The sequence below is a fragment of the Tasmannia lanceolata genome, unplaced genomic scaffold (assembly GCF_043159265.1).
Source record: "Tasmannia lanceolata isolate RefF3 unplaced genomic scaffold, GAP_Taslan_0.1 ptg000008l, whole genome shotgun sequence".
In the NCBI taxonomy this organism is placed as follows: Eukaryota; Viridiplantae; Streptophyta; class Magnoliopsida; order Canellales; family Winteraceae; genus Tasmannia; species Tasmannia lanceolata.
In genome coordinates, this window is record NW_027518685.1 from 35,205,279 (window position 1) to 35,231,753 (window position 26,475).

At 39.8% G+C, this 26,475-nt stretch overlaps 1 protein-coding gene and 1 pseudogene across 2 annotated transcripts; one reads left to right on the forward strand and one right to left on the reverse strand.

Annotated features, from left to right (window-relative positions):
- Positions 1 to 4,603: 4,603 nt before the first annotated feature.
- LOC143883595 (uncharacterized) lies at positions 4,604 to 14,080 on the forward strand. Of its 2 annotated transcripts, XM_077386940.1 has the most exons (7): positions 4,604 to 4,934; positions 8,518 to 8,806; positions 9,576 to 9,617; positions 9,711 to 9,830; positions 9,929 to 10,042; positions 13,510 to 13,704; positions 13,814 to 14,080. In XM_077386940.1, exons 2-7 carry the CDS (start codon positions 8,785 to 8,787, stop codon positions 13,885 to 13,887), a joined length of 567 nt encoding a protein of 188 aa, XP_077243055.1. In that variant the 5' UTR covers positions 4,604 to 4,934; positions 8,518 to 8,784; the 3' UTR covers positions 13,888 to 14,080. The 2 variants fall into 2 exon arrangements, with proteins under 2 accessions (XP_077243055.1, XP_077243056.1); XM_077386941.1 differs by lacking the exons at positions 4,604 to 4,934; positions 13,510 to 13,704 and having other exon boundaries at positions 8,264 to 8,806.
- A 6,328-nt stretch (positions 14,081 to 20,408) lies between these two features.
- LOC143885278 (cytochrome P450 89A2 pseudogene) lies at positions 20,409 to 22,137 on the reverse strand (annotated as a pseudogene).
- Between the last annotated feature and the right edge of the window lie 4,338 nt (positions 22,138 to 26,475).

A 26,475-nucleotide genomic window follows, 5' to 3' on the forward strand; every position in this document is an offset into this window, starting at 1 on the left:
TGTTTGCTAGCAACAGTTGCCATTCGCATCTTTTCACCGAGAAAATTTCAATCCTACCCCTTGATGCTTTTAACAAAGGCACCCATTATATCAAATAATTTCAATCCTACCCCTCCTTTATGCTTTAACAACGGCACCCATTAAAGCCGTATAATTTCGATCTTACCCCCTCCTTTATGGTTTTTTAATTAACAAACTATAGGGTGATCTTGACCATCGGATTTAAGATAAGAGGAATTATGGAAACATCTATAGATTGGAGGGCTAGGATCGGCCTATGGAAATGATTTTTGGGGCACAACCTATTTATGTTGTGTTCCATCACATGGACGGTTTGGATCAACCTATGACGTGGTCCGTACAGTTCTTTCTCGGCCCGTGCATCGCACGGGTTTTTTTACTAGTATTATAAGAGCCATGATAAATTCACCTTCTATTGTTAAGAATTTTTCAAAATGGACTGTATGTGTACAGTCCACACCATACGGACTCCTCAAACTTAAAGCACTGTAGTGCAAACCAGAAGGACTAGAGCTGTTGGAAGGACTTGAGCTGTTGGATGTAAACTCCTCAAACTTAAGGCACTTTAGTACAAACCTCAAACTTAAGGCACTTTAGTAAAAGGACTAGAGCTGTTGGATGTTGCTCAGTGCTGCTATAACTAAACAACCAAAAAAGCTCTGTGTCGAACTTCAGCCCCTTTGAGTTAGCCACAGGTCAACAAATAGCCTCTTAACGCCCCCACACCATTGCGACAGGAGGGGGCTTGCCCATCAGCCTACTTTGCCCTAACTGAGATGGGGGTGGCAGGAGCGCAGTGAACTAGCCCAAACCTATTCAGATGAAGCAGCAAGGCGTATGAAGGGAGCGACGGAGCGGACGCACATATAGCATGAGGGGGGGCCATGCCGCCCCCAATGACATACAAAATCCTTTTAAAGGTGAATGTCTGTACATGCATGCCTAGCTCCTTTAGTGTCCACGGCCCCTTCCCAATGACCAATCAGTGGCTGAGCAAAGGTGGGGGCAAGGGGAAATTTGAAAAAAAAAATCATATTTAAATGCTTATCAATTAATGCCCTTGATAAATGGCCTCCCTATATCTGCAAGTAATACCCCCTCTCTCTTTGTATGCCCTTAATTTATGCCATATTTTCTCCTTAATACCCACCTGCATTTGTCAGTAATTAATGCACAACAATTTTTTTTTACTTTCTTTCCTGTTATGCTAAATGGGACATGCATGCTCCACATCATCATCATGATCATCCTCTCTCTCTCTCCACAAAATACAAAGGGCCATTCATGGATTTTATTATATAGGATTGTAAAGTCCTAGATTTTATAATCTAGGATTTTAAAATCCCGAATGTCACGAAGCTAAAATCTGGATTTCATACGCTAAAGCCGGGAAATTCAGCATTGATCGGACGGTTATGATCATCCTTAATGTGGCTGATAGTCTCTCTTTCACACACTAAAGTTTCTATATAAGTTTGGATTGCAAGAATTTTTTGGAAAAGTTTGGAACAGAAAATTTTCTAAAATATCTTACATGTTTTACACACGAAAAGAGATCAGAAAATTTTCTAAAATATCTTACATGTTTTACACACGAAAAGAGATAACTTGAACGGATCTTATTCAAACTTTACTTAGAGGGACCTTCAAATTATAATGATATCCATCTAAGTTAACAATAATCATAGCATTTCCCTCTAAATGGTGAAAAGAAAAAAAAATCCATTTTTCTGTCAGAAATCAAAAATGTTTTTCTTGCAATCTAAATAGGGCCTTCAAGGAATTCACATTTGACGATTTTATAAGTTGTGTACACGTGAAGTCTAGCATTTTTCAAAAATTTGGACCCACTTCATATGATGATCCAAACTATTCATTTGCTTGGCCGCAATGTAAATAGGTTGCATCTCCTAAATCATCTCCATAGGATGATCCTAACCGTCCGATCTATAAGGGGCAATCATAGGATTGCCTCTTATAGATCTATGATTGCCCCTTATAGATCGGACAGTTAGGATCATCCTATGGAGACGATTAATGCGGTTCAACCTATTTATTTGTGACCCAACAAATGAACAGCTTGGATCATCCTATCATGTGGGCCTCAACGTGCTATAACAGGAGGCCATGCTTGAAGTGAAATCTAAGTGTAAAAGTGTGACCTACAACATGCTATAACAACCATTCTCTGGCCCCATGGACCAAATTCCTTACTTTGCCCCTTGTGACCAATGCAGGCAAGTGAAAATTAGTCCCCCCCAAAGTGTAAATTCCTGGCGACGACCCTTCTTAGAGATCACTCCAAAAGATCAACCAAAAGCAGCTTAAACAGCCCCTCGGATTTTGGAGTTCTTGGCCCGGTCTGAAGGAAGAAGAAAGTAGACCTTGTAGAGAAGCAGATATGAAAGGTAGCCTATAGACTCAAGCGACCAGCCCTCCCTGGATCAAGGGAAAACTAACCCCGTATTCCATGTGAGTTAGTTGACTTAGATTAGACCAGACCGACCCAGAGAGGAACGTGCCAACGAGGGCACACCAGATGTTGTAGATGAACCTACTAAAGAAGAGGTGTAGTATATCATAGCTGACCTCACCATGGAGCTAGCCCATACACCCACTGCACAAGTTGATTACTACTCCTAAGGAAATGATTTTTGGGGCACAACCTATTTACATAGTGGCCCATCAAATGGACGGTTTGAATCATCCTATGGTGTGGAGTGTATAGTCCATTTTGAAAAATACTCGACTATAGAGGGTGAATTTATTGTAGAAGTATCACCCACCCATATCTATATATTATAAGGAGGAAGGGCTGTTTCAGTGTTCACGATGACATGGCAGCGCTCCTCTTCCTCCCTCAAGTCTATGGCGTCATCTAAATTTCCTATGTATCATGTAAGAAATTGAAAGGAAAAAAATGGAATTTTGAGCCTTTACTGGCATTTCCAAAACGCATAAAAAATCGGATATTATTCCCATTATAAATATTGTACCACGTATCCCGAATTTCTTGGTATTTATTCAGAAACTTCCTCACTAAGAAGTCGTTTCAACTAGATTTCCGCCACGACCGAGTCATTTCAACTCGCTTTTCGATTATATTTTTATCATTAATCTAACAAGTCGTCCTCCCTCGCATCTCCATCTCCCCCCTCCCAACGATTCATTACCAAAAGGCATAATCATAACTTGCCAAAACACCCCATTAAATTCTTATAATTCAAAAATTGCTCTTGCCTCGTGCCGAATCTGTTCCAAACGGATTGAAACAACCCTTTCTCGCTCGCCCTACTGGTTTTCAACTCCTTTCACCGCCACCTCCACGGGCTTACAACCGCCGAAGATGGGGTCGATGTGGATTCGTTCGACGATGATGTCTGGAACAGTATGCGGCTCAGTGCGGATGGTAGCATGTATACAAATTGGATTCCAATTTCTATTTTATGCTTCGATTGTTGAATTGTTATGCACCCGTTTACCACGTGATATTTGGGTTCGATTTGATTAGCTTTGGATTTGTTTTCTACCCAATTTATTAGGAACTGATTAGCATTATTTTATGTTTCTTTTAAGTTCAAAATAGCCACATAATGCTAGGACTCTAGGTTTATTAGGAGACTATTGTTTCTGTTTTGTGGATTGTTTATGTATGTTCAGCAGAGATGAATGCAATAAGCAAGCATATTTTGACTTTATCTTGTGTTCTCACACGGGAAGGTCTGGTCACCTTGACAAGCCAATAATGGCGTCATATTTACCTTATTTCTCTTCTACAGGTACCTATCATTTTGGTATCGGAGCAAAGGTTTGATCTTGGCATGACAAATAGATCTCAGCCCAAGAGAAAATCAGCCATGGAAGAGAGAGTGGAGAAGTTGGAAGAGACCGTTAACAATCCTGTAGAGATGTGTTCCAAGTTCATGGAAAATCAAATCCTGTAGAGATGTGTTCCAAGTTCATGGAAAATCAAAATTAGAAATCAACAGAGGTGAGGTTTCCGGTAGCAAGGGGATCTCTTCAAATATTGGGAGTGGGGAAAACGAGGCATCAAAGTCTGGAATAGCAGAAGGAACCATTCAAACGAGGTTCACCAGGCTGGAGTTCCCTCATTTCGACGGTTTTGACGATCCAAGAGCGTGGGCTTATCACGGCGAGCAATTTTTTCCGTTTTCATCTAACACCTGAAGATGTGAAGGCTCATTCCACATGGAAAGAGAAGCCTTACAATAGTTTCAATGGTACGAGAAAACACAGAAGAATATGTAATGGAAGGATCTTAAAATGGCGCTTTCACTACAACAAAATCATCATTTACCAGCGGTTATTTACCAGCTGTTTTAAAAACCGCTGTTGAATGTTGGTATTTAGCCGCGGTTATTTAGCCGCCCGCTGGTATATCTCCGGAGAAAACATAAAGTAGAATACCTACTCGCGTGAAATTTTCACTCCCTCGCTTCTCTCCCTCGCTACCCACTCCCTCGCTTTTCTCTCCCGCTCCCTCTTTTCCCTCTTTTCCATCGTCGTCTGTGATTGACGATCGAGGAGACCTGAAACCCTAATCTCCCGTGTCTTTTTCTCCCTCTTTTCCATCCTCGTTTGCGATTGGCGAAGGAGACGTGAAACCCTAATCTTCCGTGACATCTAGAAGCCCAAAACTGCCGTGAAACTCTATTCTCCACTGCAGATTGATGAAGGAGATGAAACTGAGGCAGAGAGAAGCTTCCATTGCTCTATTTTTTTAGGGTTTGACCATTCTTTTTCCTTTATTTTCCACGGTTTCGACCACCCCTTTCCATTTGGCTCCATCCCCAAGCCATCCCTATTTTTGGCTACTGTGAAACGAAGAAGAGGGCATTTGGGGTTAGGGTTCATTCCTTCTGGCCTGAGATCTACACAAGCGTTCCAAGCATGTGAGTTCTCCCGATTCCTCTATTCTTTCTCAAGATGGGTTTCAAGTTATTGCTTATTAGTTTCAAATCTAGAAGCATTTTTTTCATTTTATGTCTTAGATCATGGTAGGTTTTTTTTCCTCCTCTCTCTTTCTTTATAAATATGTGCCAAAGCTCTGTTTATTGTTTTCACTTTTACCTATTTTCTGATTTTCGATGTAGGGTTCTTTTAATTCATCAGCAATATTGGTTACTTTGAGTGAAATTAGTGAGTTGTTTAATTTTTATATGGATTTGGTTTTTAGGGCTTTTAGTATTTGGTATTGTTTGATCACTATTCTTTTTGTGTGAGTTGCCTGTTTTAGTGTAGTACTCATGCAAAATTATCTCTCGTCCTTTCTCTTTTTTAGATCTGAAGTTTTATTAGATTAGCCTTTTTTTTCTTAAAGAAGAAGATATTCCTTCAACGGATTCTCCACAACAATCTGGCCACCAGATCTTGTTTAACTCCGGCCTTCAGTTTTTGGATCTCTGTTTTAGGTGAGAATTTGTTGTACTTGGTGATTTGGAAATCAATTTTGACATTTTTATTGGAGTAATTGAGTTGTGACAATTTTTTCATTTGTTGTTTCGGTTCAAATTTGGGATTTTTTGTTAGTTTTAGTATAAATTTATTGATTCTTTGCTTTTCCTTGTGTTTTTGATGTTTTGATTTTGGTTGCGTAGTTAGTAATGAATTGTGCAACCATAGACCACTTTGATGAAGGTAAAGACTCCTCCTTTTAGTGTAGTATGCTTTGGAAGTACAGCAATACAGAATAATTAAGAAAATTTTTGTGTAGATGTCTTGTATTCTGATGGTGATTTATTTCATATTTCTTCTCTAACGATATTTCCGGAATTCCTAATGTACTTGCCATTTTATGTGTTTTTAACTCTACGATATGTTTGAGCGGGTAAAAAGACATAAAAGGCTCCTATAATAGCTCTTAGATTTGAAAATATTAAGGTTAAAATAGGAAAAGATGTGGGTCCGGCTGATGCAAGAGCATCCCCTTAAGAAAGTTACATCGGCTTTTGAATGCTCATTAGTGTAGGAAATGTTCTTTTGTTTCATGTACATTTACATAAGTAGGGGTACTTTGGTCATTTTAGCCTTTAATATGCATTTTAGGCATTTCCATAAAATAAGGGTAGTTAGGTCATTTAGAATCTAAGGGGTCGAGAAATTGTGAAGATGTGTTATGACCCAGTAGTGACGATTACCAAGTCTCTGTAACAGAACGAAAATAGGTAGAAAAAGAGAAGGAAAAGAGAAAGAGGGAGAGCAGAAGAAAAAGATTCGAGAAAATTGTATTTCTTTATATTTCTCCTCTCCTGATGCCCTTGTTTATAGGCCTCTTTTACATAACAGGACTTGATTCTCTGACTCAGATCGTAACCAACCGAGCCTAACTGGCATTATTCTCGAATTACATGGAAAGCGTAAACGATAACATCCTAGTTTAACAACCTTTTAATGAATCAGATTATGTTAATCTAACGATGGACATAATCCTTCATCCACCGGGGTGTTCTGGTCATTCTACTGCCTCTGACTCTTTTGTCGTGATCTGATTGACCTTCCGATTGTCCTTCTTTGTCAGCAATCTCCTTCTGTTCTTCTTGTTGGCTCTCTGATATACTCTGTTCTCTATCATTTCCCACCCCTTGAAAAATAACCTTGTCCTCAAGGTTGAAGGATGGGTAATCCGATTGAAGATCGACTAAATTTTCCCAAGAAGTGTCCTCCAGTAAAAGTCCTTGCCATTGAACGAGCACCTGAGTTATTGGTTTATCTTGCTGAAGCACAACTCTTCGGCCTAAAATGGCAATTGGTGAAACAACTGGGTGATTGTTATCAGTTAATGAAGGCAAAATGCAAGGAGGATTTGGTGTTGGTCCATGATATGGTTTGAGTTGCGAAATATGGAAGACAGGATGAATCCGACTATCTTCTGGCAATGTCAATTTGTAGGCAACATTTCCCATAACTCACAGTCTAATCTACGGCACCAACTCATGTATGAATTACACAGTACTCCTTCCGGAGGACATACCAGAGTACTGAGAACATGTTCGAGGCACTCTACGGAAGAAAGCCTCCTATAATAACATCGTACAATTCAGGCTCTTCTTCCATTGAAGCAGTGGAGGACGACCTTCAACAACGTAATCTCACTTTAATCCGCGTCAAGTACACTTTACATCAATCTCAAGCGAGAATGAACTGTCTAGTTGAAGTGGAAGGTGACATTTTCTTGCTGAAGTGGGAGGCGTTGGAAACCCGCACAGGTACTTTGTAGATTTTCTACTGCCTTCGGTAGAGTCTAGAGTGCTACAGAAGGCTTTATTCACGGATTGGATGAAAAGGTACCCTTTCTTTAATGTGATTGTAAATTGGTTAAGCATACATTGGTTCAATGCAGTATTCAACAATGAGAAACTGGTTATTCGGACTTGGTTAAAACACATTATTCTCACTCATGGTCCATGCAAAATTCCAGTTAAGTTATTTGGTTTGAACATAAGATGCATAATTCTCCTAGTCAAGTGAGATGGGCCACATCTTGTTGTGTACCACCACAATGATTGCCCCCACACCAAAAACTGGGTTATTAAGTAGTTATCACAGGGCCCTTGCCACTGCCCTGATAAGCAAGCTATGTTTTCATTTCTCTTAGCACATGCATGTTTTTCATTGTTTGCTCTGATTTATCCATATAACACATTTTCTTCTAGCATTCATCAGGGTTTAGTGTAATGTTGCAAATTCTTTTTTTTATGGGTAGTGGTGTGCACTAAAAATAGACTACGCACATAGTGCCATTTCCCTCACTTTCATGTGTATTCTCCTTGCATGCTGGAAAAGTAAGGAAAGAGTCAGTGTTGCAAAATCTAGCTGCTAGAAGATCGACCAATGATCTTTTCATATTGTGAGGTTGTATTGGTTCATGTTCTTTTGGGGGTTATGGAGGTGCTCAAATATAAAGTAACAGAAAGTAACAGGAAATATAGAGGAAAACATCAAACTCCCATACAAAAGGTTCCTGAACTTTGTCTCTTGCATGCCATATATATAGAATCCCACCAATATTGGCTTAGAGCCTCTAGCTTAAACTTCACCTGTACTGAAATTATAGTTCTGACTCAATAAAGCAAACTTGCTGTAATTAAACTTCTACCGAAGTCCGTAAATCTGGAAATAAGCATCTTAGAGACTTAACATAGGCACTTCTAGAAACCTATCTAAACAGCTCTTACACCTAGAACTGCTGTAGTTCAAGTAACTTGTTTAATTACCTTGATTTAATGTTATGCCTTCCTTGGAGGGATCAGTATAAATTGAAAATCCTCCACTTAAATGAAATTTGAACTGCTGTAGTTCAAGTGACTTTTTTTTTTTCATTTGTAATCAATGGAATGGCAAGAAATTCTGGTAAGTTTTTCTTTTCCTAACTTTTCTGGAAATTCCTGCATTTCAAATGGGGGCCCCAAAAGGTGTAATTTATTAGCTGATTTGAGGCTCTCCACCTTGTGTAGTTGATATGTCAAATAATATCAGGTGGGAGATGTTGTCCACGAAACAGTGATTTCCTCAAGCTGCCTTACTACTCAGCAAAGGCATCGACAAAGCAGTGGGGTCGAACAAAGCAGTAGTGAGATTGTGAAAGCATGTATGGAGCCTTCACTTTATAAAATGCCCATATGCTCGGACCTCTTGACAGTGCAACCATGGGTGAATTGAACCATTTAGTACTGGTTAAGTTCAAGGAAGGGGTACAAGTGGAAGACATACTCAAAAGTTTGAACAAGATGGCTTCTAAGATTGATGTTATCAAGTCCTTTGAATGGTACTTCTCTTCCTTCTCATTTTCAGGAATTCTTCTTTTCCTTATTGTAGCCCTCAAAATAGATTTCAGTTTTGCTAATCCTAGTCTTTAAATATGTGAGAATCTTTTATTTGTGCTCTGAACTTGTGGTTCAGTAGTATCGGAGTGTTGAGTTGGGTGTCTTGAATTCAATCCGCTTATGTCAGAAAAAAGCTTGTTTTGACCCACTTTGTACAAGGGTTTATGGCTTATTTTGTATTTGAGGTTTTCTGAAGAGGGTTGAGAGCTTAGAAAAGGGTGTACATGTGTTTCTGGGTGGGTTTGGTGAGGGATGCCCATTTTCTGCTCTAGTCTCATTCCTATAGCAAATTTTCTTGTTGCCTCTACTGTCACTAAGTAGGCTGTACTCCGTACCCTAAATGATTCATTTAGTTGATTATGTTCGAGGCTTTTAAGATCATATATCATGCTGGTGCATTTTAGTTAGCTTTATATAGATGTAAATTGTTTACCCTATAGGTGACTGCAAATGGAGATTGGGTTATTTTAGAGAAATGGAATAATCGTTTATTGTGAGCTTGCTATATTAGGGTTCTTTGGGCTCATAATCTTCTCTTTCTATGCTGCTTTTATTCATTCAGTGTTCTTTGATGTCTTTTCCAGTTACTCCTTAATCTTGATGTGCTTACTGAAACGTTCCTACTATGTTGCTTTTTTCTGTGAATTCTTTTGTGTTTTGCCTTAATTTGTTAAAGAATAGTTTGGTAATGAATCATCCAATTATTTGCAGACAGACAACAAAGTAGAAGAGAAAGCTCTAAGATTTTCACAGGTGAAACCTTCTTCGAAACGATGACCAAAACCTCATTCTATATGAGTTATTTTGATCTCTTTTCTAACCTGGGCAGTTTTTGCAATGAAATAGGTCTGTGGCTACTAGTTGGGGGTCTAGTAGGGATTTTCATATTGGTAATTATTGTGGCGTGGGCCGTGTGGCACTCGACAAAAAAATGGTCTATATCCAGTATTCCACAAGAAAAAGATGGTATTTCATAGCATTTCCCATTCCTAGATTATTCATCCACTGTAACTTACCACTTTTAACACTTAGTAAATTGAACATTGGCTTGTTTACTTCTACAGATTCCAAGGAGTTAGTATCTGAAGGGTCTGGCTGTCAGAAAATTCCAATTAAGGAGATCTATGCTGCCACGAATGATCTAAATGCTTTGAACTTCATTGGCCAAGGCATAGCAGGTGAACATCTATTTCTACTTGCCACAGTAAATTCAACCTCTGTTTCATTCACCTAATAGCTTGCAGAAAGATACTTTAGAGATAAAATACAATAGAAGTATATGTGAATGTCTAGAGTCTAGACATTATATTTAACATAGTGGTAGCAAAGACATGTATAAAAGTTGGGCAGAATTGAAGAGAGAAATGGGAAAGGGATTCCTTCCTTTTAATTACAGGCAAGACATGTATAAAAGTTGCTCAAGTTGAGACAAGGTAATTGCTCCGTTGCACAATACACTAATAAATTTCATATGTTGGTGGCTCAGAACAACTTGCGAGAAAACCAAGAACAACTTGTCTCGAGATATGTGGAAGGCTTGAAGCCTTCATTGAAATATGCTTTAGTGTTACATCACTGTGGAAGTGTTCAGGAAGCTCGTGCAAGAGCCCAAGCATTGGAAGATTAACAAAAAAGAAGCATTACTAGCAGATTTTCCTATGCAAATAGTGGCGGAATGTCTTCCCGTATACAGCCCACGCCTCCAACAGCCCCTACACGCACCATGCCTCCTCAATCCATCCCTCATAGGCCTGTTACAACTCTTACAAGGTCTCAAACAGCAGTCCAGCCTTGACAACAGAAAAATTCTTCAAATATCAAATGTTTTAGGTGCGGAAATGTGGGTCATTATGCTAATTCGTGTCCAAAGTTGCAGCAACACTTATTAATACAAGGAACTGATGAGGAGATGTATGAAGAGAAACCAATCAGTGAGGAGGAACAGGTAGTGGAAGAGGAAGGTGAATATATAGGAGCCGCAGATGCACTTGGGGAGTGCCTTGTCACTCGACGGTTGTGCCTTGTGCCTAAGCCGGAAGAAGATTGGCTAAGACAATAATATATTTGCTTCCAAGTGTACTATAAAGGGCAAAGTGTGCAAGCTAATCATTGACTCGGGAAGTTGTGAAAATGTGATTTCACAAGAAGCTGCTCAAAAATAAAACCTCAAGGTGGAATCAAACCCAAAACCATACAAGCTAGCATGGCTTAATCACAACAACGAGGATTGGGTAACTAAACGCTGTCTCATTTCATTTAGCATTGGAGAGAGATATAACGACAAGGTGTGGTGTGATCTAGTGCCGATGGACGCCTGTCATGTGTTACTAGGCCGGCCATGGCAATATGATCGAGAGACTATCCATGATGGAAAAAACAACACGTATGCCTTTCATAAAGACCAAAGGAAACTAGTTTTAGTGCCATCAAAAGAAGACAGCGGAAAATCCAACTCGGGCAAAAAGAAAACTTGTCTCTCAAGGCAAGAATTTGAGAAGGAACTCCATGCGGCAGAACTTGTTTTTGCCTTAATAATCAGTCCTATGGCTGATATGCAAGGAGAAAAGGAAATAAACACTTTACCCGCACATGTCAAAAGAATAGTGGAAGACTATCATGATGTTTTTCCGGAAGATTTGCCTCAAGGTTTGCCTCCTCTTAGGGACATTCATCACCAAATAGATTTATTGCCAGAAGCTACCTTGCATAGCAAAGCACATTATAGGATGTCACCAAAGGAGCATGAGGAATTAAGAACGCAAGTAGAGGAGCTTCTGAAAAAGGGGTTATATAAGGGAAAGTATCAGTCCTTGTGTTGTACCGGCCTTAGTAGTGCCAAAGAAAGATGGATCTTGAGGTATGTGTGTGGATAGCCGGGCCATCAAGCGAATAAACATTAAGTAAGGGTTTCCAATTCCAAGACTTGATGATATGTTAGATCAGCTTGGTGGGGCGACGGTATTTTCTAAACTTGACTTGAAAAGTGGGTACCATCAAATTCGAATCCGACAAGGGGATGAATGGAAAACAGCTTTCAAGACACGGGAAGGCCTATTTGAATGGATGGTAATGCCCTTTGGACTTTCCAATGCACCTAGTACTTTCACGAGGGTTATGAATCAGGTGCTTAGACCGTTTATTGGCAAATCTGTGGTAGTTTACTTTGATGACATCCTTGTCTACAGCAAGGATGAAAGTGCACATTTGCAACACCTCCGGGAGGTACTTGACACATTAAGGGCGAAGCAATTGTATGCGTCTTTCAAGAAATGTGTGTTTGTGCCAGCGAAATTGATTTTCTTAGGCTATGAAGTTTCAGCAAAAGGAATCAAACCCGATGAATCGAAGATTAAGGCTGTGGTGGAATGGCCAAGGCCGAGGAATGTCCATGGGGTACGCTCTTTCCATGGCTTGGCTAGTTTTTACAGACGCTTTATTCATGGTTTTAGTGTGATCATGGCTCCTCTTACCGATTGCATGAAGAATGGTAAGTTTGAGTGGACTTCTCAAGCACAAAGGGTCTTTGAGGAGATTAAAGCATGTCTTACTAGTGCTCTGGTGCTAGCACTGCCCGACTTTAATAAAATCTTTGAAGTGGACTGTGATGCATCAAAGGTGGGCATATGTTTTGTCCTTAGCCAAGAACACAAGCCTATTGGAGACTTTGGAGAGAAATTGAGTGGTAAGCTCAATTTCTCAATATATGACTTGGAACTATATGCCATTGTGAAGACTTTACAACATTGGCGTCATTATCTAATTCAACGAGAGTTTGTGTTATTTTCTGATCATAAGGCATTGAAATTTCTACAAGGACAGCACAAGCTTAACTCTCGGCATGCAAAATGGTATCCTACTTGCAAGAATTTACTTTTTCCATTAAACACAAGTCAGGTACACAAAATAAAGTAGATGATGCTCTTAGCAGACGTTTTTCGCTGTTAAATACCATGAAAATGGAAACATTGGGGTTTGAAAAGTTGAAAGAATAGATCAAGGAGGATACATACTTCGGCCAAATACAAAATGCTGTTGAAGAGGGTGGGACAGTATCATGGTCGTTGTAGACAGATTTAGTAAAATGGCACACTTTATTCCTTGTAAAACTACTATGGATGTACAACTACAAATATGTGTCTTGATTGGCAATGTTTTTAGACAATGGAGTGGGCCTTCTTGTATAGATCCTTAAGGTAGGTTATACATCATACACTTAAAGTTTCTATGGCCTGAAGAAATCGTTTAGGCACTGGTTAAGGATTTTAGTCTGGTTCATGAGCAAGCTTGATTTTGTCTGACTTTCTGTGATATATTAGGAAAGGTGTATAAAGGTGTAGTCTCAAAAGGGCAGCATGTTGCAGTTAAGCATATTATCAAGGATGAATATGTGGAGACATTTGTGAGGGAGGTTACGAGGTTACCACATGTTAGACATCCAAACCTTGTGACTTTGCTGGGTTACTGTGATGAGTGTTTTCTTGTTTATGAGCTTTGCTCCAATGGGAATCTCTCAGAATGGCTATTTGGTATTTTCATCTCCTTTACAAGCCTGTTGAGGGCGGAAGGTATTTTTGACAAAGGACTGAAAATGATTTTCATCCCCATATTTTGAATATTAACACACGCCTTTTATTTTAAATTTCAGTTTATGCTATACGAAGCATGGAAGCTGGTGTTTTGATCCATAGAATCCACCATGGTGTGGGTTTCATTTATTTTGATTTAGGGTTAGGGAATAAATATATAGAGAGAAGATTTGGATTGCTTAGGGTTACTGCAACTGTGGTGTTGATTGGGAACAATATATCATTATCGTTTGATGACATCGATGCCAACTTTGGTAACCTTTGTTTTCAATTTATTTCAAGTTTTTTGTATTCAATTGTATGATAAAATGTGAAATTTCGTCAGTATATATTACTTATATGCCTATCCTCTTGATTTTTCAGGAATCCAAAATGAAGGCATCAAGAATGCACATCTACGTTCGAAGAGGCGGTCCAAACTATCAAACTGGGCTTAAAAAAATGCGGGCTTTGGGTGTGGAACTTAAATATCGCACTTGTAGCCTTTAAGGCATCCCCATCGATTTGATCCATCCTTTGTAAATTTTCTTTTCTGTTAAATAAATTAAAAGTTCTTTTGTCAAAGTCTACAGGTTCTATACTTTTGTAAAGCAGGTTTTGCATGTGTCACAGGTTCTTATATGTGAAGCATCTCTATGTGTCACAGGTTTTAATTTGTACAGGTTCTTATATGTGAACCTGTTCTGTATGTGGTTTGGGATATTCAGCGTTCCTGTATTTTTCAAAAAAAAAATTTCACACTTTTAGCAGCGGTTATAACCGCTGCTATATATACAGTTTATCCCAGTTACACCCGCGGTTTAAACCGCCGGTATAAATCTGGATATATACCAGCGGTCATAACCGCTGGTATATATCTGTGGTTCAACTAACGACACTGAGATATACCAGCGGTTATGACCGCCGCTAATTATGACAATACAGTAGCGGTGTTAATAGCAGCGGTTATAACCGCTGGTATATGTCGATATATACCAGCGGTTCTGACCGCCGCTAATGATGACAATACAGTAGCGGTGTTGATAGCAGCGGTTATAACCGCTGCTATATATCGACATATACCAGCGGTTATAACCGCTGGTAATTTTGACATATACTAGCGGTTTTAATAGCTACGGTCCTAACCGCGGGTAAAGGATGCACCGACGAGACATACACCAGCGGAAAGGAAACCGCGGGTAAATTTTATAACAGCGGTGTTACCTAATATTACCAGCGGTTTTAACTGCTGCTAATTTGTGTTCGGTTTGGCCCAACTGAATTTGAAGAGTTTGATTCTGCCCTTAGTAAGTTGTAGCAACTAGGGACAGTTCGAGAGTACCAGAGGCAATTTGAAAGATTAGCTAACATGGTGGAAGGGTGGACTGAAAAGCCTTAGTCGGCATTTTTGTTGGGGGCTTGAAGGTGAAGCTCGGGTCCTTCAGCCGAAGACTCTGAGTCAAGCCACTACCTTAGCAAGGATTATTGAAGAGAAGTTGCAAAAGAGTAAGAAAGCAGTTGAAGGTAGTGACACCTAAGCCTAATGTTGGAAACTCAGTCATTGATCCAAAGGTTCCCAAGAGGTTAACCATTGCTGAGATGAAAGAACGTCGCTCCAAGGGGCTTTGTTACAATTGTGACGAACGATTCGTTCTAGGACACTGTTGTAAGGCACCACAATTTCATTTAATTGATTCTACACACCATATCGACGAAGGGGAAGATGATGGGTCAGGCAAAGATGAGTAAGAAGGCTCACATGATATTTCATTTAGTGCCATGACGGGCTCTTCATGCCAAGAACAATGAAACTCAAGGGCAGAATCCGAAAACATTCAATCGAGGTGCTGGTTGATAGTCGTAGCACCTTGAATTTCATTCACACTCGGATTGCTACACGTCTGGGGTGCGAGATCGACTACAACTCGAGAGTTGAGGTGACTATAGCCAATGGAGTAAGGATCACAGGTGGTGGGGTGTGCAAGGGAGTTCCTCTAGAGATTGGTGGTTATTTTGTTAAGGCTCGATCTCAATATTTTCCCTCACTCACTCACTCTCTCTCTCTCTCTAACTCCATAATAGTAGGCAAACAAATATTTCATAAAAAAAATTGGGAAATGATTTCAGCAAAACTATATGTTGATACATGCGCTCATGTGTCATGTCTTTTAGTATTTAATTGTCTCTTAGGTGCTTTTTGGGAACCGTAATAAACCTTTTACAGCTCTTTAAACACTAGAAGACAAAATACTTGAGCGCATGTTATCAAAATCAGTGTTTTAAAACTCGTCCGTGTCCGCGTTGACTCCCCCGAGTCGACTCCCTTTTACCTTGGCCGCATCCGTGTTGCACCACATCCACGTTTCGCATTTTGCCCGGTCAATAGAAAATCCTTTCTCTCCCGAGTTATGACCGCATCAACGGAGTACTCAGCCGCGTCAACTGTGTTTTTGGCCGCATCTGCATCGAGTCGACAAGGATTTTTCTTGGCCGCTTTCCGCGTCGCATTCGTGTTTTTAAACATTGATCAACACATGTTTGTGCTGAAATCATTTCCCAAAAATTTCATGGTCTCAAAACATGCCCGAAAGCCTCATATATATTTGGTGTAAAATGATAAACTCAAGGCCGTGTTTTGCAATCCTGAATTTCTTTTTCATGGAATATTAGACTGGGAGAGAATTTGAGAGGAAATGAGTGAGAAGATGGTGTGTGAGATGTGGTTGAAAGTAGAAACAAAATTTTTATTTTGAGTAGAGCTTGTTTTTCAGCCACTTGTCACCCTCGTCACACATGCCCCCTCATTTTTCTCCCTCTCCAAACTTCCATCCCCACCACGTGATAAACTAATATTCCACGGAAAAAAGTTTCATAGCTACCAAACATGGCAATTTTTTAGTTTTTTTTAAATGACTAAGTTAGCTCATTTAGGGTGATAAGGCTCCAATGGATAGAGAAATTCCATAATCAAAACACATTTTTATAGGCTGTTGCATATGCAGAGAGAAGCCGGCCACTTCATGAGAATTAAATGAATAAGACAAAATCTGAGCATGTGTGGTTCCTCTCACATGCAACAGCCCAGCCGCGAAATTGCTTCTGCTATGGTCCCTAACAAATCCCAGATATTAGATATATAATAGACACTATCAATGTTTCTTTTTAGTGTCAATCGTTTTCTATCCAAAAAAAAAAAAGTATTTACCGGTAGACCTTCTCTATAAGGTTCTGTTCACTTGTTTTCCCGGGAAAGGAAAGGAAAAGAAAGGAAAGGAATCTGACATGGCAAAAAGGAAAGGAAAGGAAAAGAAACTGTGATTTTCTCTTGCTTTCTCGCTGTTCACTTGCCCATGAAGCGAGGGAAAATATGCAGGAAAGTTTTTTTCTCGTTGTTCACTTGCCCAGAAAGCAAGGGAAAATATGCAGAAACCCATATCAAACATATTTTGCACAAGATTTTTTTTTGGGCATTAAATGCTAAACAACACATAACATAATAGCATTTTCTTCATGTTTTTAATATACTTTCCTCTTAATTTATGGACAAATAACGGCCGAAGAAAATGACAAGTTACGTCTGAAAATATCAAAGATAATCAAAATGCAGAATCAAAATTCAAGCGGTACCTACGAACCTTGAGATCTTGAGGAAACTAATGCACTGAAATGAGATACCAAAAATAAAGAATGGATCGAATAATAATGTGAGCATTGGGTCTCCAACATAAAGGAATGATCTTCAGAGCAGCAATGAAATCGACATAGATTCATAAATCTGGACCTCCCTATCAGCTAGCATCAACAACCATAAGAAAAATAGAATACTAAAGACAATACTGACAAATCCCAACACACAGAAAAGCAAAACAGAGATTTTCCCTACTGCCCTTGCCATTCCATGAAATTGCTAAATGACATAGCCTTTTCACTAATTTAGCTTTTAAACATGAACCTATCGCTTTTAAACATGAACCTATCACCAAGTTTTCACAGGAATAACCAATACATGGGTCAATTTAGTATTCTATAAAGTTGAGGACAACAACTAAAGGTAGAATGTTTGTCTGTACAAATTCCAATTTGGAGAATCATATAAGCTAATTGCAAAACTATGCATGATATTTCATATAAGAAGCAAGGGAAATTTCAACAACTTTAGTTAGCCTCATTCCCATTTACATTGTAGTAAAAAACCAATACAGCAATTATTACTAGATAAGAGACTAATATCATTCATAATAGTAGAAGAAAAAAAGGAACTTGTTGCCACCAATGCATTGAAGGTTCTTTGTCAACCAGATAATAACTATGTCTCTGAAACCAATAGTTTCATCAATGATGTTTATGTCCAAAATCAACCAGATAATAACTATGTCTCTGAAACCAATAGTTTCATCAATGATGTTTATGGCCAGGCCATGAAATTGCTAAATGCCATAGCCTTTTCACTATTTTAAGCAATGGAAAAGAGTGAAGATGGAAAAAAACCCAATTGTTTTTCATGTAATTGTTTTTTCACATGGATTCATGGATTCATGTGAAAAAACCCACTCAGACATGAAAAACCCACAATTACATGAAAAACCCACTCAGACATGAAAAAACAATTGGGTTTTTCACATAACAATTGAGTTTTTCACATAGCAAAACAATTGGGTTTTTTCACATAGCAAAACAATTACATGAAAAACCGACTCAGACATGAAAAAACTAGCATTCATGGAAAAACGCACATGAAACAACTAAACAATCCAAAATGAAAAAACCCACATGAAACAATGAAAACTTCAACTCTTTTCCAAACAATTACTTCTTTGAATAAACCCACATGAAACAACTACCAGCCATGAAAAAACGTCAAGAAATGGCTGAAAAATATGTAAAAACACAACCCCTGAAATGTAGATCTGAACACACATCAAATGAAAAAACTCCATGAAAATGAGTATTGATGTAGATCTGAACACACAGAAGAGAAAAAAACTCAAAACCTTATTTCGTTCATAAGAAACCCAACCCCAAACGAAAAAAACCCAAATCCGAACCCTAGGTTAGTCATTTCTTGCAGAAAATGAAAAAATGAGAGGGAATGACGAGATTGGGCGAAAAAAAAAGCAAATGAGAGAGAGGGAAACGAGCACCAACCTTTCTAGTGTTCGCCGGAGAAGATGATGTAGCCGGCGGGTTCGTCGAGGGTTTCGCCGAGGGAGGGTTTGGAGAGGAGAGAGACACGCGATGAGTAGCCCGTAATATTTTCCCGTGGGCAAGTGATTTTTGTTTTCCCACCGATTTTGCGCGATTTTGCGAGAAAGGAAAATCATGAATCTGTGGGAAAGTAGATTTTCCATGTAATTGTTTTGCTTTTCCACATCCTTAATTCGACTTTCCCGAGAAAGGAAGCGAACGGCGAGAAATAAGGATTCCCGAGAAAATTTTGCTTACTTTGCTTTCTTTCCCTTTCCCGGGACAACAAGTGAACAGAGCCTAAAGAATTTTAAATGGAAATTTTCCGTTGGAGACTTTTAAAACATCTCATGCTTACCATGGCTGGGGCCCACTACCCATGTTTTTCTATGATAGGGCTCTCCTCTCAAACCCATATTGCGTATGGTGAGGCCCTCCATCTCCACCCAAATCAATGCATAAGTTGGGCCCATCATTTTACACTTGTTCTGGTAGGACACGTTGCACCAACTCGTCAAACTCATATAATAATTTTGGTGGAGTCCAGAATAGGCTACCCTAGATTTTGTCTGTGAAATTGCCAAGCAAATCCCTTATCTTGAGGGTTGCTCAACTGAAGGCTCCTATATAAAATAACAACCACAATGGGCGCCTCATTAAATCCAAGTTAATCACCTCCATTTAAATTTGCATTTATCAAGTTAATGAGTGGTATCGACCCAAAATGGGGGGCCTAAGGGTGCGTGGTTCCTAGCAGTGCCCACGTAGTTTAGTTTTTTAACAAGCAACCCTAACTTCTACCATTTGAGCCACTTCTACTAAAAGACAAAAGAAAGGAGCACAAATCCCCAGAAAAGCAATAAATGCACGCTAAATGGTTAAATCAACGGTCATATCAGGCCCCTTTTTAGCTCCAAAACGGAAACACATCAGTGAAAGCAATTATATTAATATATAAGTATATAATTTGAGAAAACAGTTACTGCGTTCGAGCGCAGATAAGCTTATGTTTTCTGCGCTTGAGTGCAGAAGCGCAGAAAACATGATGGGCCCATATTTTTTAGCTGATCCTAAGCATTCATTTGAAAGGCTCCATCATAGATGGGTGTACTAAAAATCAGCTCCATTGGATCATTCTAACCCTTCCATTTGTGGGGTAAAAAATGGGCAGATTTGTGGACAAACAATATCTGTCTATCCCCCTCCCCCCAAATGATGATCCAATAGAGCTGATTTTGGTACACATCCCATCCATGATGGGGCCTTTCAATTGAATGCTTAGGATCACCCAAAAAATGTTGGCCCACCCTTGTTTCCTGCACTCGAGCTATCTGCGCTCAAGCGCATGAACTATTTTCTCATATAATTTACCATGTTATTGAAAAGATATTTAAGAAAGTCATAGTACAGCTATAAAGGTGGTTTTTTTTCTTCTTTAAACCTAACCGATTAGGTCTGGTTTCTCAACCTGAAACCCAACCCAAGTCAAGACCCATGATTTCTAAACCCAACCTAAGTTATTTTCGAGTTAGGTTCATGCAAGTTGCAACTATATATATGGTAAAAGCTCAACCTGAATTGCTAAAATTCAACCCATATTTTGATAATGAGGCACACTCAGCTTGTCTTTTATTTAACCTGCAGTCAAAAACCTATTTACAATTCCCCAAAAAACTCTCATTAGCCAATTAAAAAAGGAAAGAAAAGGAGATCTCGTTACATTATAAATATAAAAAAATGGTAGTGCAAATATTTTAGCTAGATGAGAATTCGTCAAGAAATCATACATCATGTGTGACGAATTGATGCTGGTCAATATTCTAAACAAATAACAAGTTTGCAATTTCAACTCTCTTTCACTATTATTTTACTTGATTTCACGCATAACATATATTCTTCAATTATTTATTCCTTTTTACAAACATAAAAAGTGATATCTGCACTCCCTCTCTACTTTCTCCTTGGAACGATCACCGCTGTAAGGGGGTTCTTCATGACGACGGTAAAGGCCATCTTCTCTGAGAGATCAACCTCTTCCTCTTCCTTGACCTTCTTCCACTCGAACTCCCTCACCAAATTTGCCACGAAGTATTCAAGATGAAGCATGGCAAGACCCATCCCTGGGCAAATTCTCCTCCCAACCCCAAAAGGCATCATTTTTATCTCCCTACTCCCCGTAATATCTACCTCTTCCCCCTCTAAGAACCTCTCCGGCCTAAACTCCATCGGATCCTTCCACACCTTCCCATCCCAACCCATCTCCGCCACCGTAAAATTCAAAGTTGCCTCTTTCGGTATCACATACCCTTCTATAGACATCTCTTCCGTCACGGAATGTGGTAGCACAAAGTGCGCCGGGGGGTGTCGCCGCAGCCCCTCCAAAATCACTGCCTTTAAATACGACATCCTCTCTAAATCCTCTTCTTTGATGGAGTCTTCTTCTTTTACAACCCCTTTAATCTCTTCGAACAATTTGGATTGTATCTTTTGGTTCTTCACTAAATTCGCCATAATCCACTGCAACGCAGTAGACGTTGTGTCTGTCCCCGCGTTTAGAAACTCGGAGCAGAGGGAGATGATCTCCCTTTCCGTAAGCGTCCTTCCCCCTTCATCTCGGAGCTCGAGACCCAGAAGGGAATCGACGTATGAGAACAAGAAGTCTCCATCGTTGCCATCCAACCGTTGTTTCTTTTGACTTTCTCTACTGGCTTTGACAAGTGGGACGAGGAGCTCTTTCTGTTCCCGAAGAATGCCTAATAGCTCGTTCCACCGATTGCGGAAAATAATCTTCCCAATACCAATCTTGGGAAAGAATGCGAAAACGTTGTATCTCTCGACGCCCAAGAGCAATCTCTGTTGCACATATTCTATTTTTTTGACCAAATCTTCCTCGAGGTTCTGACCGAAACACATAAGTAAGAGCAAGCAAAACATGGCATATCGAAAGCCGTCGAGGACGGTGACCGCCCCACTGCTGGATTCGGATTCGGATTTGAACTTTTTGATCAAAAGATTGAGGACCCATTCACGGCCATGAGTGTAAGATTTAACACGAGAAGAGTTGAGAATTTCGGACATTAGGTTGCGACGGAGGAGGCGCCATAGAGGACCGTAGGGTGCAGAACTAATGTTGTGTTGGTTGGAGTTGATGAGGCATCTGGCCTCAGTTGCCGGGGGTCGGTCAGCAAATGTGGCGCCCTTTTGGATGAGGATTTGGTGGGTAAGAGAGTGGTCGGAGACGAAGATAGCCGGACAAGGACCGATGTGGAGGGTGATGATGGGGCCGTACTTTGACCGGAGCTGCCGGAGAATGGGCTCTATGTCGAAGACGGATCCGCGGAGCCATAGGAGGTTGCCTAGAAAGGGGAGTGGTGGAGGACCGGGTGGGAGCTTTTTATGGTTTTTTCTGACTATGGCGGGGATGAGGAGTTTGAGGAAAATGCAGAGAGACAAGGAGAAGAAGATGAGGGACCACATTTCCATGGGAAAGAAAGCAAAAGTTGCACCATACCAATTTGTTATCCATCCAGACATAGTTTTATATTGGTTAGATGATAACTATTGATAAGGGATACTCACGTAATCATGTGTATCAATGGGGCCCAATTGCAGACTTTGACTTTTATCAAGTTTTCATGGAAAATTTTATATGGGGCCGGCCTATACAGTCCAGTCTTTTTTTGTTTGAAAAGTAGAGTGGGGCCCATTCAAAGGATGATCCAAACCGTTCATTTATTGTACCGCGGTGTAATCAGGCTGTACCCCACAGAGCATCTCCATAAGATGTTCGTCACCCTCCGATCTATAGAGATTTCTATAATGTGCATTCAGTCTCTGGACCCTCTGATCTGTATAGGTTTAGTAACATCCTATGGAGATGAGCTGCACATTATAGAAAACTATGGAGATGAACTGCGGGGTAAAACGTAATTAAGCCTTGCGCAACAGATGAACGGTTTCGATCATCCTTTGATGTGGGCCGCAATTCAAACATACCGGACTTATATAAAATCTCTCTTTTAGGAAGCAATTTAATTTGCGGTTGCTGACACCCAGACAATTATTCTCAGTAGGGCCACTTCTTGCCGATGGAAATATTTTTATGGAACGACTAGGCATATAACAGCCTTGAGATCAGTGGTCGTGATTAATTCTAGGATCCCATATGGAACATTTACTTGCAATCGAGACCATTGAACTTGTAGAACATGGTGAGGTGACCCCATAAGGTTCCATCCTATGCATAACATAAAGAACTTCGAAAATCAACTGTTTAGCTTTTGTTAGCCGAACCCTAAAAGTGCTTGATGATCAAGGACCTATGATCATCTGATCAAGGTGTACTCAACCGCGATCCAATCACATAGATGTGGCTAGGGATGAAAATAGACACAACGGTCCAATGGATCCAAAGGATCCAAATGTTAACGGATAAGTTTTAATATTGTGTAGCCGCTCTATAGATCGGAGGGTTAGGATCAACCTATGGAAATGATTTTTTGGACACGGCCTATGTATTTTGTCGCCTTAAAATGAACAGTTTGGATCATCCTGTGTGAAGTGTGTCGTACAATACTTTTTACAAACGGTTCTAGATAAAAACGACTAAGATGATTACAGCCTTGTTTCTCTTCCAATACTTGATAGTGAATAAATCTCTCTAGCTCTCTCCCTCTGCCCCCTCCATAACAGTAGGCAAACAAATATTTCATAAAAAAAAATTGGGAAATGATTTCAGCACAACTATATGTTGATACATGCGCGCATGTATCTTGTCTTTTAGTATTTAATTGTCTCATAGGTGCTTTTTGGGAACCCTAATAAACCTTTTACTTACGGTTCCCATTAGGTGCTTTTTGGGAACCCCAACAAACCTTTTACTCTAATAATTTATTACAGTAAAAGGTTTGTTGGGGTTCCCAAAAAGCGCCTAAGAGACAATTAAATACTTAAAAACAAGATACATGAGCGCATGTTATCAAAACATGTTTGTGCTGAGATCATTTCCCAAAATATTTCATGGTCTCAAGACATGCCCGAAAGTCTCAAATATATTTGGTGTAAAATGATAAACTCAAGGCCGTGTTTGGCAACCCTGAATTTCTTTTTCATGGAATATTAGACTGGGAGAGAATTGAGAGGAAGTGAGTGAGAAGGAGAAGATGGTGCGTGTGATGTGGTTGAAAGTTGAAACAAAAATTTTATTTTGAGTAGAGCTTGTTTTTCAGCCACTTGTCACCCTCTCCTCACTCATGCCCTCTCATTTTTCTCCCTCTCCAAACTTACATCCCCCACCACGTGATAAACTAATATTCCACGGAAAAAAAGTTTCATAGCTGCCAAACATGGCCAATTTTTTTTTTTAATTGACTAAGTTAGCTCATTTAGGGTGATAAGGCTCCCATGGATAGAGAAACTCCATAATCAACACATTTTTATAGGCTATTGCATATGAGAGAAGCCATTTCATGAGAATTAAATGAATAAGACAAAATCTGAGCATGTGTGGCTCCTCTCACATGCAACAGCCCAGCCGCGAAATTGCTTCTGCTATGGTCCCTAGCAAATCCCAGGTATATGGGATTTTTGCTGATTAGTCCCTTCATGGCAAAATAATTGCTTATTAGTCCCTAAGAAAAACATATTTTCTTAGTAGTTCTACTTTTAGAAAATATTTGCTAAAAGGTCCCTAAAACTCTGCGTCAATTTTCCCCATTAAAAATTCTAATATGAAAAATTTACCCCCAACCCATTTAATCGGTTTTAGCTTTATTGATTTCCCTTCCATTATTTTAGGAAAAAAACTAGGAAATAAGCAAAATATTATCTCTTCCAATATTCTCTTGGAAAATCTTGTAAGATTTTTTCAAAGTTGTTAACGGTTTAGAAGTTAAGCATATTTTGATGATCGCACTCCTTACTTTATTAAAAAGTACAGTATGGCCCTCACCATAGGATGATCCAAACCGTCCTTGAGATGGGCCACAACCATAGGTTGTGCTCCAAAAATAATTTCCATAGGTTTATTCTAACCCTCCGATCTATAGAGGGTTAGGATCAACCCTCTAAGATTTAGTCCCTCAATAGATCGGAGGGTTAGGATTAACCTATGGAAATGATTTTTAGGGCACAACCTATTGTGAACCCCGATCCCGAGAGGATGGTAAGCGAGGGACGCGAGATCCCTCGTCAATCCTCTGAGACCTCCACAATGTGAAGGAGAGCTTTACCAAGGAACTCTCGAAATGATGCCACTCACAGCATGGGTGGCGATGTATATGTATGAGATACCTCTTGATCCGGAGACAGGAGCCTCAAAACCAAGACGCACCTAAAGTAACTCAGAGTCGCCATCCAGGGGAGCTGGCCCTGGAACCCTATGAAATACTCTGTTGCAACGGATAACCAGAGATGCAAAGGTTCGTGCCTGGTGACGAATGAGGAAGATCCGAAGAGCACCCCCAATTCGCCCAAGTACAAGCACTTGGTCTCTTATGCCATTTTTAATTAACTTTGAAGAGTTTTGAGGAAAAATCACGTGAAATGGGAATAATCATCCCCGAGAAAACGTCTATCTAAGCATGCATGACCCGGGGATGGGCAAAGAAAATAAACATTCAAATCCTAACTCATCGCATCTAATCCTAACTCGTCACATCTAAGAAAGCAATAAACAATCGCATGCATAGCTACAGCTAAGCAGATAATGATAGATATAATGAGATAAGGAAAGCAAATATCTAAGTTTAGACAGATAATCAAGCTGAGATGAATGGATAAACGCTATAGCTAAGCAATCAAAGCAGTAAAGTAAACACACTAGCATGCGAGCCTATGCAAGAGATAAGACTAAAAAAATGGCAATCGATCGCACGCTAGAAGAACAAACAAACTAGAATGCATAAGAAATCTAAGATAAGCACACAACAAGCTAAAAGGTGCAAGAAAAGAAAGAAATCAGAAAATCAACGGCATGTGAGAACCAAAAATGCCAGGGGAAATAAGATGGAACACACGATAAGCTCAGAGGGCGATTCAAAAAAAGAATCAAGCCCAGCGATCCTAATCTGCTGAAGATCGGACAAGTCTCGCGATCGTCATGACCTATCGTTGGGCTCAGCGAGGACAATCCCTGTGAAGGGACCACGCTACGTCATCGCCCGTCCCAAAATCCGATAAAACGTCGGAAAACCGATGAAAACCGAAAAACTACGATCGAAATCGGAAATGGAATGAAAAGGGGACTCCGAGTGACCTGGCGATCATCATCCTTGCCCATTTTTGTTTTAAAATGTTTGAAAATATTTATTAAAAAGGTTTGACTGGACTTGGGTGGACCCAAGCTACCTACGTACCCTGTGAGAAGGGATCAAGCCAACGTAGTTCGAAACAGCTTTTTCGAAAAATATTTTTGATGTTTTTGACGATTTTTTGATTTTTATGTGTTTTTTATCCCTTTTGATTGGAAAAGGGGGGTTTGGCTCAAGAGGTTGCCGTCCGTCATAGCCTCAACCTAATGGAAACTCTGAAAATCGATGAAGAGCTCGAAAACCGAATGAAGTCCCGAAGACAAAAGGAAGAAATCCCGAAACGCAAGAACTCGAAGGAGAACACGAAGCGAAAGGAAACTCCAAAAATGATAGAAAACCCCAAACCCTAAGGAAACTCGAAAGCGAGGCAAAGGAAAAAGGGAGAACGATTTTTCGCAAGAGAAATCTACTTTACTTTATTAGCGAAAGTGGTCTTCTAGTCCAACTACTTGCGAACAAGGACATTAAATGGGAAGGAACGTCACAAATGGAGTTAACCCATCGATTTGTGATCAAAGTACCCACATGTGCAGAAATTAACAAGGTGGCCTT